At 37.5% G+C, this 16,406-nt stretch overlaps 2 protein-coding genes across 5 annotated transcripts in view; one reads left to right on the forward strand and one right to left on the reverse strand.

Moving 5' to 3' along the window:
* Positions 1-16,406, reverse strand: part of LOC106716547 (GATA-binding factor C) — a 94,055-nt gene that overhangs the window by 52,945 nt on the left and 24,704 nt on the right. For 3 of the 4 annotated variants that reach the window (XM_014510073.2, XM_045678201.1, XM_045678202.1), the window contains exon 3: positions 1,677-2,213. In XM_014510073.2, the coding sequence (XP_014365559.2) occupies positions 1,677-2,213 (537 nt within the window). The remainder of the gene's footprint in view (positions 1-1,676; positions 2,214-16,406) is intronic. The other variant, XM_045678203.1, reaches the window with a different exon arrangement.
* Positions 6,617-12,117, forward strand: LOC123721058. The gene is made up of 2 exons (XM_045678204.1): positions 6,617-7,057; positions 11,657-12,117. Exons 1-2 carry the CDS (start codon positions 6,691-6,693, stop codon positions 11,929-11,931), a joined length of 642 nt encoding a protein of 213 aa, XP_045534160.1. The 5' UTR covers positions 6,617-6,690; the 3' UTR covers positions 11,932-12,117.

Raw genomic sequence — 16,406 nt, forward strand, 5'->3', positions numbered from 1 at the left:
TTTCCATCTCAACTAATTATTCCCTGAGAACTCAGATTAGATTAGAAGTTCGTGAGATTGAAATGTAATGTAAATTCATTTTAAATTTTCACAAAATATTGAATAAACATAATGGAGCTTGTACATCCAATGGTAGTATACATTAGCGGGAACTACATAATACAGGCTCGTCCCCAATGAAACACAATAAGCGGTTGCCGGTTTTTGTTCTCTCCATTGTCAAAGCTTAACAACTACCAGAGTAATAATTGCATATTTATGCATAAAATAAAGCGGCGGCTTTAATCTGTAATACAATTAACATTGAGTAATTCTTAGCAATGTAAGTCGTCATAACTTTAAGTTTTCGATTGCGAAAATTTTGCATCCAATTGTCGGTAGTAACAATGGTCGCATTAATATAAAGGTCAATCGGATAGAACAGCCGCGAGCCGAGACTGGCCGCTTCGCTTACTGCGCTCATATATCACGGACTGGAAGTTTTTAAGACTGCTAAGCATGTCGTAATAGATGGCCGGCATTTGCCAAACGAAATGGGGAAATAGATCATCGCGTCGATTTCGAAAATCCACTTGAAACTTTAGTAGAAATCTAGTTAAAAGCATTTGTTTAATTACTCGCGTATAAACAATAGCGCGGAGCAATTAGATAAGTAGTGGGAACTGCCTGTTGCCTTAGCCGTAGCGACCGCGGCGCGCCGATTCACATGTCCAGTGAAACAATGAACACTACTACTCGCAACTTGCAGTTTCAAATTAGATATGGTAAATGCAAAAGGTATTCACAAAAGGATCTTGTACTTTGACCTATTCTGAACTTATTTTTAAGTTTTTCATAATTTTAAGTTCTTCATAATTTGCATCATACATAATGAAGTCCACAGTTTAAGATAAACGTTAGTTTTATTTACAGTTTAGTTTGCATTATACTTACACATAAACAAAACCCATCACCACCTATAAACATGTATAAATATAGAGGTAAATGTTCACCACCACCATAGGAGTTAGTAAAAGCGTTAGTATCAACGAATAAAACCGGATCGACTTCTCGATGCGAATCATTGCGATTTACGAAGTGATAATTTAGCGTCACAACCCCCGTGTGAAACACCACGCTTATCCGATCACATCTCTTCCAATACAATTATTAGCTAATATGATTTAGAAATGCCAAATGAAATATTAATCTAGATAATTCATGAATAGGACAATCTGTGGTGAGATTCTAATTATGTGGTCGGTGTTCGACTGGCGTTCTGCTGCGTCTATTAACAAGCTTTAGTTCCGCTTGATTTATTGGCTGATTAACTAAGATAGACTTTGTTAGTGTAAGCCATATTTCGTTGCACCGACTGCAGTACAAGGTTTTCTCTCATTTAAAGCATCAATACTTTCTTTGCTGTTGACATTTAAATGCATCAATACTTTCTAAATCAGATAATACAACTTCATTATTATCTGTTATATTGCTTTTATACAATTTTAAATAATAAGGTAACTATAACTCTGAAAGTACGGTAATTGATGTTATGAAAAATTATAAACATTTTTTATTAAATTTTAAAACAGTACAAGATTGTGATCGGATAAGTGAGTGTTGCCGTTAATTTAGTGCCGAGTGCTTAGGGAGTTAGAGAGGGCGAGGCGAGTGCAGTGAGGAGCGCGCGGACTCACCGGCGCTTGTGCGCGTCTTGTTGGGGCGCGGCTTGCTCTGCTGCTGACTATAACCCTTGCCCTGGTAGCCGTAGTAGTCGCCGCTGGCGGCATTGTACTGCGCGTTGTACTCCCCGGAGGGCTGGCTCGCGTCCTGGGGGCACGAGTCGGGCTGCGCACCTTCACGCTGCTTGCTGGGCGGCACGCCCATCATGGGCTTGACGTCCCCGCATAGCGGCAACTCCTGCTGCTGCTGCATGAAGGCCACGCTCATGGCGGTAGCATGTGCCACGGCCGCCTGGTAGTCTTGCTGACCCAGTGCCGCCGCCGCCACCGAGTCCGGCGTCGAATCCTTGGGGGGAGTAGGGGGAAAGGAGAAGAGTGGGTGCGGGTGGTGGTGCTGCGCCGGGGAAAGCGGCTTGTCGGCCTGCGCGCCCTCCTGCTGGAAGCCGCCACCCCATGCGCCGCCACCCAGCGCCTTCGAGTCCAGCCAGGGGTGCAGCGGCGTGTGAAAGTGCGGCCGGCACACCTGCCCGCTGCCGCCGCTTAACGTTCGACCTGCACCACAAAAACTTTCATTAAAAAATTATAACATCTATGTAACTACTTTAATTTAAAAATATTAGGATTTTAAACGGAATTTAAACGATTTCTTAAATCAACTAACTAAAATGGCTACATGCTTGTACCCGTTCGTATCAGTTTAGTATTGTTGATAACTCTACAACTGCTTCACTGGTCCCATCATTAAAGCCGACATCAAAAACGTTTAGTCGCCCGCGCTCGTCCAAATTAATATCATTTGCCTTTAACAGCGGCTCTTTCACGCGACATCTCTATTCAACGTAATTATAATCGTACACCATAGTGTAGTGGTGCAGCTTTAATGTATATTTGATAAACAAATAATGATTGTTTGCGTCGGTCTCGTTGGCTGCGTCCGTGAACAAAGGCCGCTCTTTCTGAAATCGTTACAAAATCGCTGTGTCACAACCACGGCAACAAACAATTAAAATTGTGGCCCAGTTGGAAATTTCATTAATTAGACAACTAAAAGGTGATTAATATTTACATCATGAACAGTTTTGATTTTTTTACTCCAACTTAATTAACGTTTTGCTTTTGCGTATTTTTGGGTTAGTTACCTTTGGTTTTTGAGACCTTTTCGACGTTAATATCGGTATAAAACATATCGTCATCCCTGTCATTATCTTTATCAAAACAGAGATAATAATACATTTTAAAAGGAAATTTTGGTCTCAGCAACCCACGGTAAGTGGTTTATTACATTTTAATGATTTATACAATAAAGTTAGCAGAAGTGGAAATAGGCTGACTTGTAAAAGACTAAAATATCTTAATAAATTTTATGAACAGAAATGTTTATTTAATTAATATCAGTTTTTTAGATAAATTAAATATGCCCATTTCTTTCCCGCATAATTGCGATATATACGTGCATGTAACATTACATATAATCTTTAAATAAAGTTAAGGGAGGCTCACACCCCATTCAATTCCACAAACTACATTCGGCAATTATTATTTATAAAAGTGAAAGCGAACATATGTACGGGCTCGTTATTATGGGGTGCTGTTAGTCTGCTTGAGTGAGGATTGGTCGTCGTGGGCCCTTCCCCAGCGCTCCCCACGGCCTACGTCCCACGGCTGGGCAATTGTTGACGCATCCCTGTGGTGCTCTGCGGGTTAGCAAATGATTATTCAGTATCAGTTAATTTACTGCTAAACCTATATTTATTGGATGAGATTACGGTTTCTAAATCTATAACGTTTCACGTCTATACGTACAATTTTATTCGTATATTCATCTACACTTAGTTAATTGTTTCCGATATTTCTAAATAAATAATGTTAATATCCAAAGTAAACATAGCAAAAGAGATGTGCCAAGACGATGAAATGGTACCTACCGAAGTATACGCGGTGAAGAATTTTCGTGATATTTTTAGAAGTTAAAGGCCGTACCAATTTACCTTGAAATTACTGTTCTATTATTAACTAGCTTTTACCCGCGACTCCGTCCGCGCGGAATAAAAAATAGAAAACGGGGTAAAAATTATCCTATGTCCTTTTCCTGGTTCTAAGCTACCTGCCCACCAATTTTCAGTCAAATCGATTCAGCCGTTCTTGAGTTATAAATAGTGTAACTAACACGACTTTCTTTTATATATATAACTAGCTTTTACCCGCGACTCCGTCCGCGCGGAATAAAAAAAAAAAAAAAAAAAAAAAAAGAAAACGGGGTAAAAATTATCCTATGTCCTATTCCTGGTTCTAAGCTACCTGCCCACCAATTTTCAGTCAAATCGATTCAGCCGTTCTTGAGTTATAAATGGCGTAACTAACACAACTTTCTTTTATATATATAGATAGATAGATTAATTCAATGTTATACAAATGTTTCTAATCTTATTTATTCATTACATAAACAGCTGCGAATTATCGTATTAGTATAAATTAACATTAGCTATCGAGCTGATTATTAATTTATTATTGTATATGAATAATAATTCAATAAATAAATAATGTAATAAAGCACTTCGCATTTAGTTAACGACCTTCGAATTAGTACTAACAAGCGAACTTTTCTATCATAGTAATGAAAATAATTAAACAAAATCTTCTACAAATGAGAAAATATAACAATTAAAAACTCAGAAAAAATATTTGTCTTCATCTAATTCCTGGCAAATATCTTTTTTACAAGAGCATATTAATACAATATTGATAAGCTACGTGAGACTTTATTAAATGAACATTTACGATAGAGCACCATAATCAACAATGTTATGTAGAGAGGAATCAGAACATAATACGAACATCAACAATGTAAACCAAACTATTGCCTAGCCCGCATGGCCTGTACCCAGGTGTCGATCGCACTGCAGATAATCGGCGATCGTATCGCAAGGGCACCCGTACATCGCGTCCCCACAACGAGCGTGGCACAGAGAAATGCTCTCTACGAGGAATGAATAACTAAATTATGTGTACGGTTGCCCAATTAATTACTTCGTATACAACATCAACTATATACACACTTCTTACGGCTCAGCCAAACTAAGAGTACATGAATTGAGTGATTTTAGTGTCTTTCCTCTAATCAATCAAGTAAGGGAAAAATAAGCTTTCAACATCCAATTTATTATTCCCCAAAACGCTATAAAAGCCAAAGCAGTTTTCTTTTATTTTACGTTATAAATCACCGTTAGCATCATTACTGAGCGAATAAAACAATAATCAATCGACGGCGTGACATTAGGCAGAGTACACACCGTGCGGGGCTTCGACAGCGGCCACGGCAGCCGCCCCTCGCGCACAATACCACCGGCGATGGCGGCCCGATAACGCGTATGAATAATTCCTGTTATCGCTCCATCTCGCCACATGCCCTACCTGCCCTCGTACCATGCTACTACCAACGATACAACAACCAACCAATGAACTATAAAAATTAAATACTTTCGTATCGATTTGGAAGGGAAAACGGTCACATGGTACCGGCCAACAGCCGAGCTTTTTATTCATTAGAGGGCTGCAAAGTTTCGACCATTGTGCTAGATACTCAATGTGCCACTAAGCTGCGATTGTGTGGGGATTTTGTGCCATACGAACTATACGGATAAAAAATAATAATAAACTTGTACTCTTAACTGCAATTTCAATATGAGAAGATTGATGCAGGAAAAAAAATATACACAAAGTTTAAAGTTTTATGTTTGTCATTGTGTTGATACCTAACTTCTAGTAAATGAAAAGATTATCATGGAAATATTATTTTTCAGTGTGTTAGGATAAGGACTGGCAGCACATTTTCTACAAATATCACTCTGTATGCTGTATTCCATGGATGGATATATACATACATCTGTTTTTATTCTTTTTAAAATCTGAATGTTATGTCACGGATTCTTTTTTCGATGGATCAGGCTTACCGTTAAACACTACCTTTTACATAGATATGGATAAAATGGATTTATATTCTTTTTGCCCGGTGTCTACGCCATATTTAAAAAGTGGCAACATTGCCACAGAGCAGCGACAGTGCACTGTCATCGCTGCTCTCGCGCCGACGGCCGACCGGCCGGCGGTCGTCGGCGCCATCTTTTACTTCACTTCAATTTCAACATCCAACCTTACAACAAGCACGCGATCAAGTAAGATCTTTCAATGATTCTTCACGAACCTGCACCGACATAGTTTCGAGCCGGATTCGAATAATTTCTATTGGAACTCAACAATCAAAAGGGGCCAAGAAGAAAAATTTCGAAGCGGTGTGGTCGAAAAATAAGATTGATCGACATGGACGCGTGCTGAATATCAAATCTTCAATTCATCAAGCCAATATATACCTAGAGAGGTTTGCGGAGATGAGTGAGTTCGTTCCAATTATTTTCCAACTATTTACGTAAATCTCACTATTGCAATTTTCAATCTATTTGTTCAATCATACCAACTATCTAAAGGTGTGTTATTCAATTTCTTTGTTATTAATCATTTCAAAAATCATTATTCCAAATTCAAAAAACTATAATTTATTTCGTTTCAACAAATTAAAAATTGTCGCGTCATCCCACTTACCTTCACTAACTTTTAAAAAAAATTCAACTATTGTACATTTCTAAAGGGTCTAGAACGGTGTATTGCCTCTATTTGTACTAATGCAGCATAATTTTAACCATTTGCTAACTTAAATTTCGAACATTACAGAAATCCATGTGGGGTCATTGTTCCCGCTTAAGCCGGTTGGTAGCCGAGTGAACCCTCATGAGCCTTCGGTTGTTCTGCCATCTGCTTGCTTGAATATAACCTAACGTTCTGCCTGCTTTTTTCAAGTTTTTCACAAAATTTAAGTATTTTTTTATTTTGTTACTTACCCTCAATTTAACTTTTTTATTTGCATATGTAACTTTGTTTAATTTTCTTTACAACAGCAGGGATTTATAATTTATTTCATTTTCATTAACATTTAATTAACTTTGCATCATTAATTTACTTTCAATTAACAATCAAAATGGACATCCAAACTTTGAAAAAATCTAGAGCAAGCTTCAAATCGAAATTAACAGTGTTTAAAAAATTTCTAGATACATTATTACCTAGCAAAACTATAAATAGTGTACAGGCCCATGAATTAACCATAAGAAATGGGAAAATGCAAGAAATGTACAATGATTTTGACTCGGTACAGAATGATATAGAAGGATTAACCGACATTCCAGATGACGAGTATGCAGAACGAGCTGCCTTCGAGAACAGCTACTTCAGCGCCATGGCTGTTGCGCAGGATTTGCTCAGCAGGCATGCCGCTGTTAATGCTGCTACTGCTGCGGGCAATGACAATGCATCGGTGTCGGGCTCAGGTGTTATTGGATATTCAGGTGGGCCGAGCATCAAATTACCAACAATACATTTACCCACCTTTTCTGGTCGCTATCAAGATTGGTTAGAATATCATGACACCTACAAATCATTAATACACGACAATCACACAATTCCAAAAATACATAAATTTCACTATTTAAGAAATTCATTAAAGGATACAGCGGCTTTAATTATCAAATCTATAGAATTTTCAACGGAGAACTATGATGTTGCCTGGGACTTACTTTGTGACAGATTCAATAACAATCGAATTTTAATTAACAACCATATTCAAGCTCTATTTAACATACAGCCTGTCACGCAAGAGTCTTCCAAGGCTCTGCGGAATTTAATAGATTGGGTAAATAAAAACCTACGGGCTCTTAATACATTAAAACTTCCAACAGAACATTGGGATGTGTTAATTATTCACATGATGTCAAGCAAACTTGATTTAGTTTCAATACGCGATTGGGAAACTGAGCGTAATCGGATTCAGCATGTACCATCTTTGCAAGAGTTCATGCAATTTTTAAAAAACCGTGCAGATCTTTTAGAAACCATCGAAGAAGCTCAGGGACAACCTAAGTCACGACGTTATAGTGATGTAACTCACAACCGTCCCAAGACATTTATTGTTAATGAAACATCTAAACATAAACAATTTAAGTGCCCCGTTTGCAAAAATTTTCATTCCATATATCAATGTCCTAAGTTCAAGGCAATGTCTATAGAATCTCGGCTAATAAAAATAAAAGACCTGAATCTTTGTACAAATTGCTTGCGGTCTGGGCACAATGAACAACATTGTAGACTCAGTTCCTGCCGCTTATGCTCAAAGCGACACAATACTATGTTGCATCCATCTAAACAATTTAATGAACCTCCGGTTAATCAATCTTCTAAAAGTGACTGTGTTGTTCTACCAAATATACAGGAACTATCTAAACCTGTTACACTATCATCAATACACAATAGCCAGGTTTTATTATCAACAGCAATGATCACCATAGAAGATCATGCTGGGCAATTACACAAAGTACGTGCTCTATTGGATAATGGTAGCACTAGCAGTTTCATAACACAATCTTTGCAGAGGCAATTAGGGATACCCAGTTATTCCACATGTGTATCAGTCCAAGGACTAAATCAACAATCGTCCAACATCTCGCAAAGATGTGACGTCACAATTTCATCTCTATATCAAAATCATTATAAAACAGAAGTCAACTGTTTTATCGTTCCCAATATCACTCAGCTGATACCCACGGTTCCCATTAATACCAATTCATTTGAGATTCCTTCCCAAGTTCAACTTGCTGACCCAACATTTGCTGTGCCGTCAGAGGTGCACATGTTGCTTGGTGCTGATCTATTCTGGAATGTTCTTTCTTCAAATCAAATATCTCTGGGTAAACACAAACCAATCCTCGTTGAAACAAAACTTGGTTGGCTAGTTTCTGGTTCAATTCAATTACCATACAAAAGAAAATCAAAACAATTTTATTCACATACAGTCCATTGCCATTTCACAAACGATATCGAGCTTGATGAAAAATTAAACTATTTTTTTGAATCTGAAGCTGCTCCAGTCACTCAACAATTGCACGATCTTAAAGCTGAGAGTGAGTGCGAACGGATCTTCACTACCACAACAAAACGCCACCCAGATGGCAAGTTTATTGTTACAATTCCATTTAAAGAGTCCCCGGACTGTCTGGGTGACTCGAGCCAACAAGCTTTGGTTAGATTTAATTCTTTAGAACGCAAATTTAAAAGAAATCCTAGTTTCAAAAACGAATATATCAATTTCATGAATGAATACATAGAGTTAGGACATATGTCTGAAAAAACAAACACACAATTTACTACAAATTCATATTTTTTACCACATCACGGTGTCTTGCGCGAGGGCAGCATCAGCACACGCTTGCGTGCAGTGTTTGATGGATCCGCAATGACCAGTACAGGTGTCTCACTAAATGATATTCAACACATTGGCCCTGTAGTGCAAGACGACCTATTAAGCATACTTATTAGATTTCGACAGCATAAATATATTGTTACTTCCGATATAGAAAAAATGTACAGACAAATCTATGTAACAGAAGGTCAACGCTCTTTACAACAAATTTATTGGCGTTCAGATCCTTCACAACCTATCAAACAATATACACTCAACACAGTAACATATGGTACAGCCTCAGCACCATTCTTGGCTACCAGATGCTTAAAACAATTAGGTGAAGAGTGTTCCAATCAATTAGTGAGTCAATCTATCTTACACGATTTTTATGTAGATGATTTTATAACTGGAAATGATGACAAAAATACACTAGTTGAAACCTGTAAGGGTGTTATTAGTGAACTTAAAAGTGCTCATTTCCATTTACGAAAGTGGCGTTCAAATAAAACGTCCATTTTAAATGAAATTGTTGATGAAACCAACAATAATGACACATTGAACTTAAATAAAGATGATTGTGCACGGACCTTAGGCGTAGCCTGGGCCAGCAAAACTGACACATTGTTGTTTCCATCAATACCTATAGATGATATCTCAATAACAAAACGCACTATTTTGTCCACAATAGCACACATCTTTGACCCCATGGGTTTAGTAAACCCATGCATGCTACAAGCAAAGCTTATCCTTCAGGCTCTATGGGCTCACAATATACCTTGGGACGGACCAGTACCAGCTGATATTGAGTCGCAATGGAAACAATTCATAGAATACTTTCCATACATTTCTCAAATAACAATACCTCGAAAAGTGTTATGTGAAAAGTATATAACAGTCCAAATTCATGCCTTCAGCGATGCTTCAATTAAGGCATTTTCAGGTTGTGTTTATATTCGCACAATATCGAGCAGTGGTCAAGTAACTGTACGCTTACTAGTTGCAAAGAGTAAGGTGGCACCTTTAAAAAATAAATTAACAATGCCAAGGCTCGAACTCTGTGGTGCTTTACTTGTAACACAACTGACAAAAAAGGTAGTAAGTGCGTTGCGATTAAACATTGACTCAATACAGTTCTGGTGTGACTCAACTATAGTGCTGGGCTGGATAAAAACTTGCAAAAAACAATTAAAACAATTTGTATACAATAGAGTAACAGAAATTACTAATACATTTGATCCAGCAGCATGGAATTATGTCCCAACCAATCTCAATCCGTCTGATATAGGTTCCAGAGGTTTGAATCCTTTACAACTCAAAAATTCAAATTTGTGGTGGGAAGGTCCGCACTTCTTGCGGCATCAAAACATAGATTGGCCATCCCAACCTCAAAACTTAGATATTTCAAATTTACCAGAAATAAAATCTAACTTTCATATTTCTGCGACTGCAGTCTTGCAAGATATTGATGAACATTTCACAACCAAATATTCAAATTTTAACAAAATGCAACATATCGTAGCTTATTTATTAAGATTCAAACACAATTGTCAAAATAAAAATAATAAACATATTGGTCAACTTAGACTTTCAGAATTAAAACTAGCATTATTAGTGTTGTGCAAAAGAGTGCAACTAGATATGTTTAATAAACAATATTTTTTACTCATGAAAGGTGAACTTTCACCAAAAGATAAACTGATTAAATTGAACCCTTTTATTGATAATGACCATCTTATAAGAGTTGGAGGTCGATTGTCAAACTCCAACTACGACTATGACACAAAACATCCAATATTGTTACATGCATCACATCACATAACAAAAACATTAGTCCAACATTACCACACAATATTATTACATGCAGGACCACAATTACTTTTATCTACACTACGGCACAAATTTTGGATCGTTGGAGGACGCAACCTCTGCCGAAAAATAACACATCAATGTACAACTTGTCTCAGATTTGCAGGCAAAACTTACCAACCAATCATGAGTACACTTCCTGCGGAGAGGTTGCAGTCTGAATTCGCATTCTTAAACACAGCTACAGACTATGCCGGTCCAATCATGATATTGAACAGAAAGGGTCGTGGTGCACAACTTATCAAATCCTATATAGTTGTGTTTGTATGTTTGGCGGTAAAGGCAATACACCTTGAGCTCGTCACCGATCTCACTTCGCAAGGTTTTATTGACGCGTTAAACAGATTTATTGCCCGCAGAGGTAAGCCAGCAACTCTTTATTCTGACAATGGAACTCAGTATAAAGGGGCGTGTAATGAATTGTCAAAATTTTTAAAGGATAACTGCAACAATATAGTTTCATATTCGGCTGAAAATGATATAAATTTTAAATTTTGTCCTGCTTATAGTCCCAATTTTAATGGTTTGGCAGAGGGTTCAGTAAAATCGGTAAAGCACCATCTAAAACGAGTCCTATCTATGACTCATTTAGACTACGAACATATGAATTCTCTTTTAGTACAAATAGAGGGGATACTAAATTCTAGACCGCTCACTCCTCTTTCGTCCGATCCTACGGATCTCATTCCCTTAACACCGGCCCATTTTCTAATTGGACGAACAATAACTATGTCGCCTGCACCTCAGGTGGAAAATCACCAATTATCAACTTTAAGCAAATTCAAGAGAATTCAACAATTAAAATGTCATTTTTGGACCAGATATTATAAGGAATATCTTTCAGAACTCCATTCCCGCAGCAAGTGGCGCACGCGAGGAACGCAACCGCAATTAGGAGAAATGGTCGTCGTGAAGGATGATCGCCTTCCACCAAACCGATGGCTGATTGGAAGGATCACTGGCGTCCACCCTGGCAGCGACGGTGTCAACCGCGTCGCTGACGTCCTCACCACAACCGGGACGCTGCGCAGAGCCTACAACCGCCTCTGCCCACTACCTGCTGCGTTGGACCAGGATGCTCCTGACCCAAGGGGGGCAGCCTGTCTACGCCATATTTAAAAAGTGGCAACATTGCCACAGAGCAGCGACAGTGCACTGTCATCGCTGCTCTCGCGCCGACGGCCGACCGGCCGGCGGTCGTCGGCGCCATCTTTTACTTCACTTCAATTTCAACATCCAACCTTACAACAAGCACGCGATCAAGTAAGATCTTTCAATGATTCTTCACGAACCTGCACCGACACCCGGATTCCTTTTCACCGTTTCGTACTTTACAGATCTCAGTATACAATAGAGAGTGATTACTGATTTGAAGTACAATCTTTGCTTAATAATTTTAGTTTGTTCAATAACAGTAAGACACGGCGCATCGAACAACGATATATTTGTCTCCCTCTTATAATTACTCTACTAATGTATCAAAATATTATTTTTGCCCGACATCTCTATATTGCCCGCCCGTACTCTAGTGGAATTGTGTTCTTACTCTCTTTATGTCTTCATATTTTACATATATATTGATATATACATTAAATGAAAACCCAATCAAAACCAGTTCAGCTGGTTCTCACAGTGTGTACGGAAACAAAACACCGGAATTGAATCGAGACCCCTGCCCTTACGCAGCCCCCGACCAGCAGATGTTGCATCAGATCTTATCTGGCCGACTCCGCAGGCCTCCGCAAGTGTTAGCGATGCGTTCTCTTATGTACTCGCTGTAACGGCTCTGTTGCAACCCCTTTTACTAAAATACTTTGTTACGGAAAAAGTTTATTGTTAAAAAGTTTTATTTTTATTAATAGGCGTTTGCAAATTGATTTATTACTGCTTATACGTGTATCTTCGGTTTTACAGTGCAGTGCATCTGCAGAGGTGCTAATTTGTTTAACTTTATATTGTTATCGTCGTCTTATCAAAACACTGGAGCTTTCATTATATTAAAATGTTTTAAATATTTAAAAAATAGGACACAGAGAATAAAATTTCATTTAACATTAATTAATTATAAGAACATTATATCTTCGCAGCTACTCTATTCCATACTGTCAGTTTCATTGAATTCTTAGAAGGATTCTTAAAGAGAACGTGATTTATTAATCTAATTTAAAAATAACAGTAGTGGGAACATCGTGAGAAGTATCTTGCAGCGCGGCAAGGCCGAGCCGCGTCGTCCAGTCTGCGCGCGTCGCTGCAGCCGCGCATCGACGCATGCCGCATACGCATGCGCGCGGCGTGCGCGGACGTGTGTTCCGATCTTAAGCTAACATATCCCTTCCACATATTGTCTTTAGACGTGTTATCCTTTGTTCCAGTGCCGGATCATTACACTTCACCCGTCTTTACGCACCTGACCCATAGCGCTGTAAAGTTAGAGGTTAAATTCCTCTAGCAATCTTCCCCTGTGAAATGTCCGACGTGTTAGCGAATGATAAATGTAGGCGTCGATATCGCGTATCGGATCTCGCCGTTCGCACGCCGAATTAATTTTAATTTATTGATCGCCGTATCGACGCGGAGTATTTTAGCTGCCTACTTCGTCGCCATCGCCATCGCAGTCGCCGTGCAGCGCTCGCTTTGAAATGATACCATATTTAATTCCTACATCAATACAAACATAATACAAACGAATACAACAACACTAAGTGGTGTCATGTTGTAATTAAAAACGACCAGACAAACAAGAGCAGCCGCTTATACTCACGCACGTTCTTACTATCGGTCAAGGTAACTGGAAATTCAAATTAAAATATTATTTATGGCTCACCAGTTGTTGCCCTACAAAAAAAGTTCACTTCGCAATATGAATAGCAAAATTATAATACTAGGAACTTTTACTCTGTAATTAATGCGATAAGCTGGCAGATAAAAAAATAAATCCTGCACACTTATCGTCTGTCAACAACCAGTAATGTCATAATAAATTAAATTCAAAACTAAATAAATAAACTAATCATCGAATAAAACGTTAATATATTTATGTATTTAAATATAATCGCTAATAATGTGCAAATAAGGTGAACCGGATATATTGAATGTTATTTACATATACGATTTATTACTTCGATTATTTTCAATCCTTTAAGCTAAAAAATTGATTGGCACTTAACTTCAATAGTTACAACACTGATGATGTGTCAGTCACCTATCTGAATTAACAAGTTAATATGTCTGTATATAGTGTGAACTTTAATATATTTCCTTCGATTGCAATGATAAACGAATGATTTATTCTTATAAATAACGCAGATACATTTTACTTGGAAATTTATAAACAATTATCAGATAATTTTATTACAGTCTGTTATTACCACTGGTAATATTATTGAGTTCATCATGAAGTAATTTAGGACAAACCTCGAATCCATAGTCATAAAGCTGTTTTCTAATACAACTACGGGATCCTAATATTCAACATAGATATGGAGATCATTTTGCTGTCGTAAATAAACATGTTTGTCACGTATTTATATGTAAGCCCTTTCCATTAATATCTATACTATATTTCTAGCTTGCAAGCTCTATCAAATTGAAATGCTTTGTATAAGAAGTCGTCCTCGCAACGCATATCATACGCTAGCGACGTAGTTATAATAAAAATCGTATTATAATCCAATCAGAAGTGACAGCGAGGTGTGACCGCCCGCGAGATCATTTTACCATTCGGGACGCGCCCGGTTCGATCGTAAAACATTTTTTGGTTGTACGACACTTATAAGAATTACAAGGACGTATTGATACGAGGCATAATGTGAACGCGGCCGCGACATGTGTGGCGCGACCACTACAGTTGACAGTGAGAACTGAACATAAATTAAATGACGCCTTTGAAAATCCTATTAAAATTCTCTGGACGATTTCTATCGCTTCATTTTTTAAACACCCAATTGTCACGAAATATTCATCATACAAATGGTCTATTATACTCGCGTGAAAATGTCAGGTTTTTAAGGTCTAATGAGCTGTCACCATGTAATAAAACAGAAGTTCAGTATTTGACTGTTGTGATGTATCTTCCTTCCACACACGTACGTAGTTTTGGATGTTCATCGAAATCGATTTTATACCAAGCATTTTATTCAACGAGATCTAATATATAAACTTTCTTTATTCTCGTGTCACAATTTTCGTTCCCGTACTCCTCCGAAACGGCTTGACCGATTCTCATGAAATTTTGTGAGCATATTCAGTGGGTCTGAGAATCGGCCAACATCTATTTTTCATTTTGTTTTTTTTTTTTAACTGCGCGCGGACGGTGTCGCGGGCGGCAGCTAGTTTTCATATAAAAATATATAGCAAGTAAAATAGCGTTATATTTCGCTACAGAACTCGGTCATAAAGTTGCTCTCAATACGTCGTTTTGAACATGATTCTCATTTTATAACCGAATTGCATTTCGGTATTTATATTTTGAATTGCGTAATAATTATACTAATTTTATAAATAACGTTAGTAAGTTAATAAACTATTTCTATGCCATTAATATCCATATATTATAACGAAACTGACTTTGTTAATATAATACTTTATTTGCATATCTAGTTTAGTTGTCAGGCTTTCGTCGAGTCGAGTCCCAAGGCGATGGAAGCTAAGCCGAAACGGATTAGAAGCGAACTGTTGTATCTTGTCGAAGATGTTAAACAGATTTACAGCCACGTACTGTTTATTTAAATAAAAGCAATAAAAATTAATCACTACATATTTTTATAACATAGATTTAGAATCTATCAAAATTATCGTTGAATTTTACACATATGTTTTCTAAAATATATGACACAATTTAAAAACCACATAAATGTGTGTAAAATAAGAACGTACCAAACAATATGAGTGTTGAATGAAGTTTTGTAATAATAAAGAAATGTGTGACTAAATCACCACTGTACTTTAGTTTTTATACTTGATGTAATCGATGTTATTTATTGATTGAATAACGATGAACGTCTCAAAATTGTCATAATTGCAATATTTAAGTACATTACAATTGCATATATTAACTATAATAATGTGCATCAAAATGATGAGTATTTCCTACAACTATAATCAGAAAAAAATAACAGTGTTCAACCTCACGTAAATACACGACGTAGGTACATAAATGTATGAAATTTATTTGCAAGTCCGTACGTGTCAGTCAAAAACATCTGGAAGCATTAAGGATTGTTGCAAAAACGAATTCCACTTTTGCGTCGACATATTCCTTAAATGTGAAATATAAAAAATAGACATGTCGCGATAATGATGTAAGCCGATGACACGACAATTTCTTCTCGGTCGAGGCGACACCGTGGAAGGAATTTCTTTGCATACAGGGCATGTAATTTTAAGTGCATGCGCCCTGCATACGCAATGTGATGCCACTCGTTGGAACCCGGGGTGGGTGCATTGTTTTTTTTTATTTTCTTACGAACCCATCACTTCTCATTAAGTGGCGTTTGGAGAATAACTTAACATCACTAATGTCCGGACATGAATTTTATTGTTATTGCATTTTAATAAATTTTCATTGTTCGAACGTTTGTCAATGGCTCTCTCTC

The sequence above is a fragment of the Papilio machaon genome, chromosome 6, assembly GCF_912999745.1.
Source record: "Papilio machaon chromosome 6, ilPapMach1.1, whole genome shotgun sequence".
Classification (NCBI taxonomy): domain Eukaryota; kingdom Metazoa; phylum Arthropoda; class Insecta; order Lepidoptera; family Papilionidae; genus Papilio; species Papilio machaon.

Excerpts from the sequence above, each read along its gene's own strand:
- LOC123721058 (XM_045678204.1), top strand. The coding sequence starts at position 6,691 with ATGGACATCCAAACTTTGAAAAAATCTAGAGCAAGCTTCAAATCGAAA. Across the intron at positions 7,058-11,656 it reads AGGTGTTATTGGATATTCAG|AACTCCATTCCCGCAGCAAG; the intron begins GTGGGCCGAGCA and ends AATATCTTTCAG.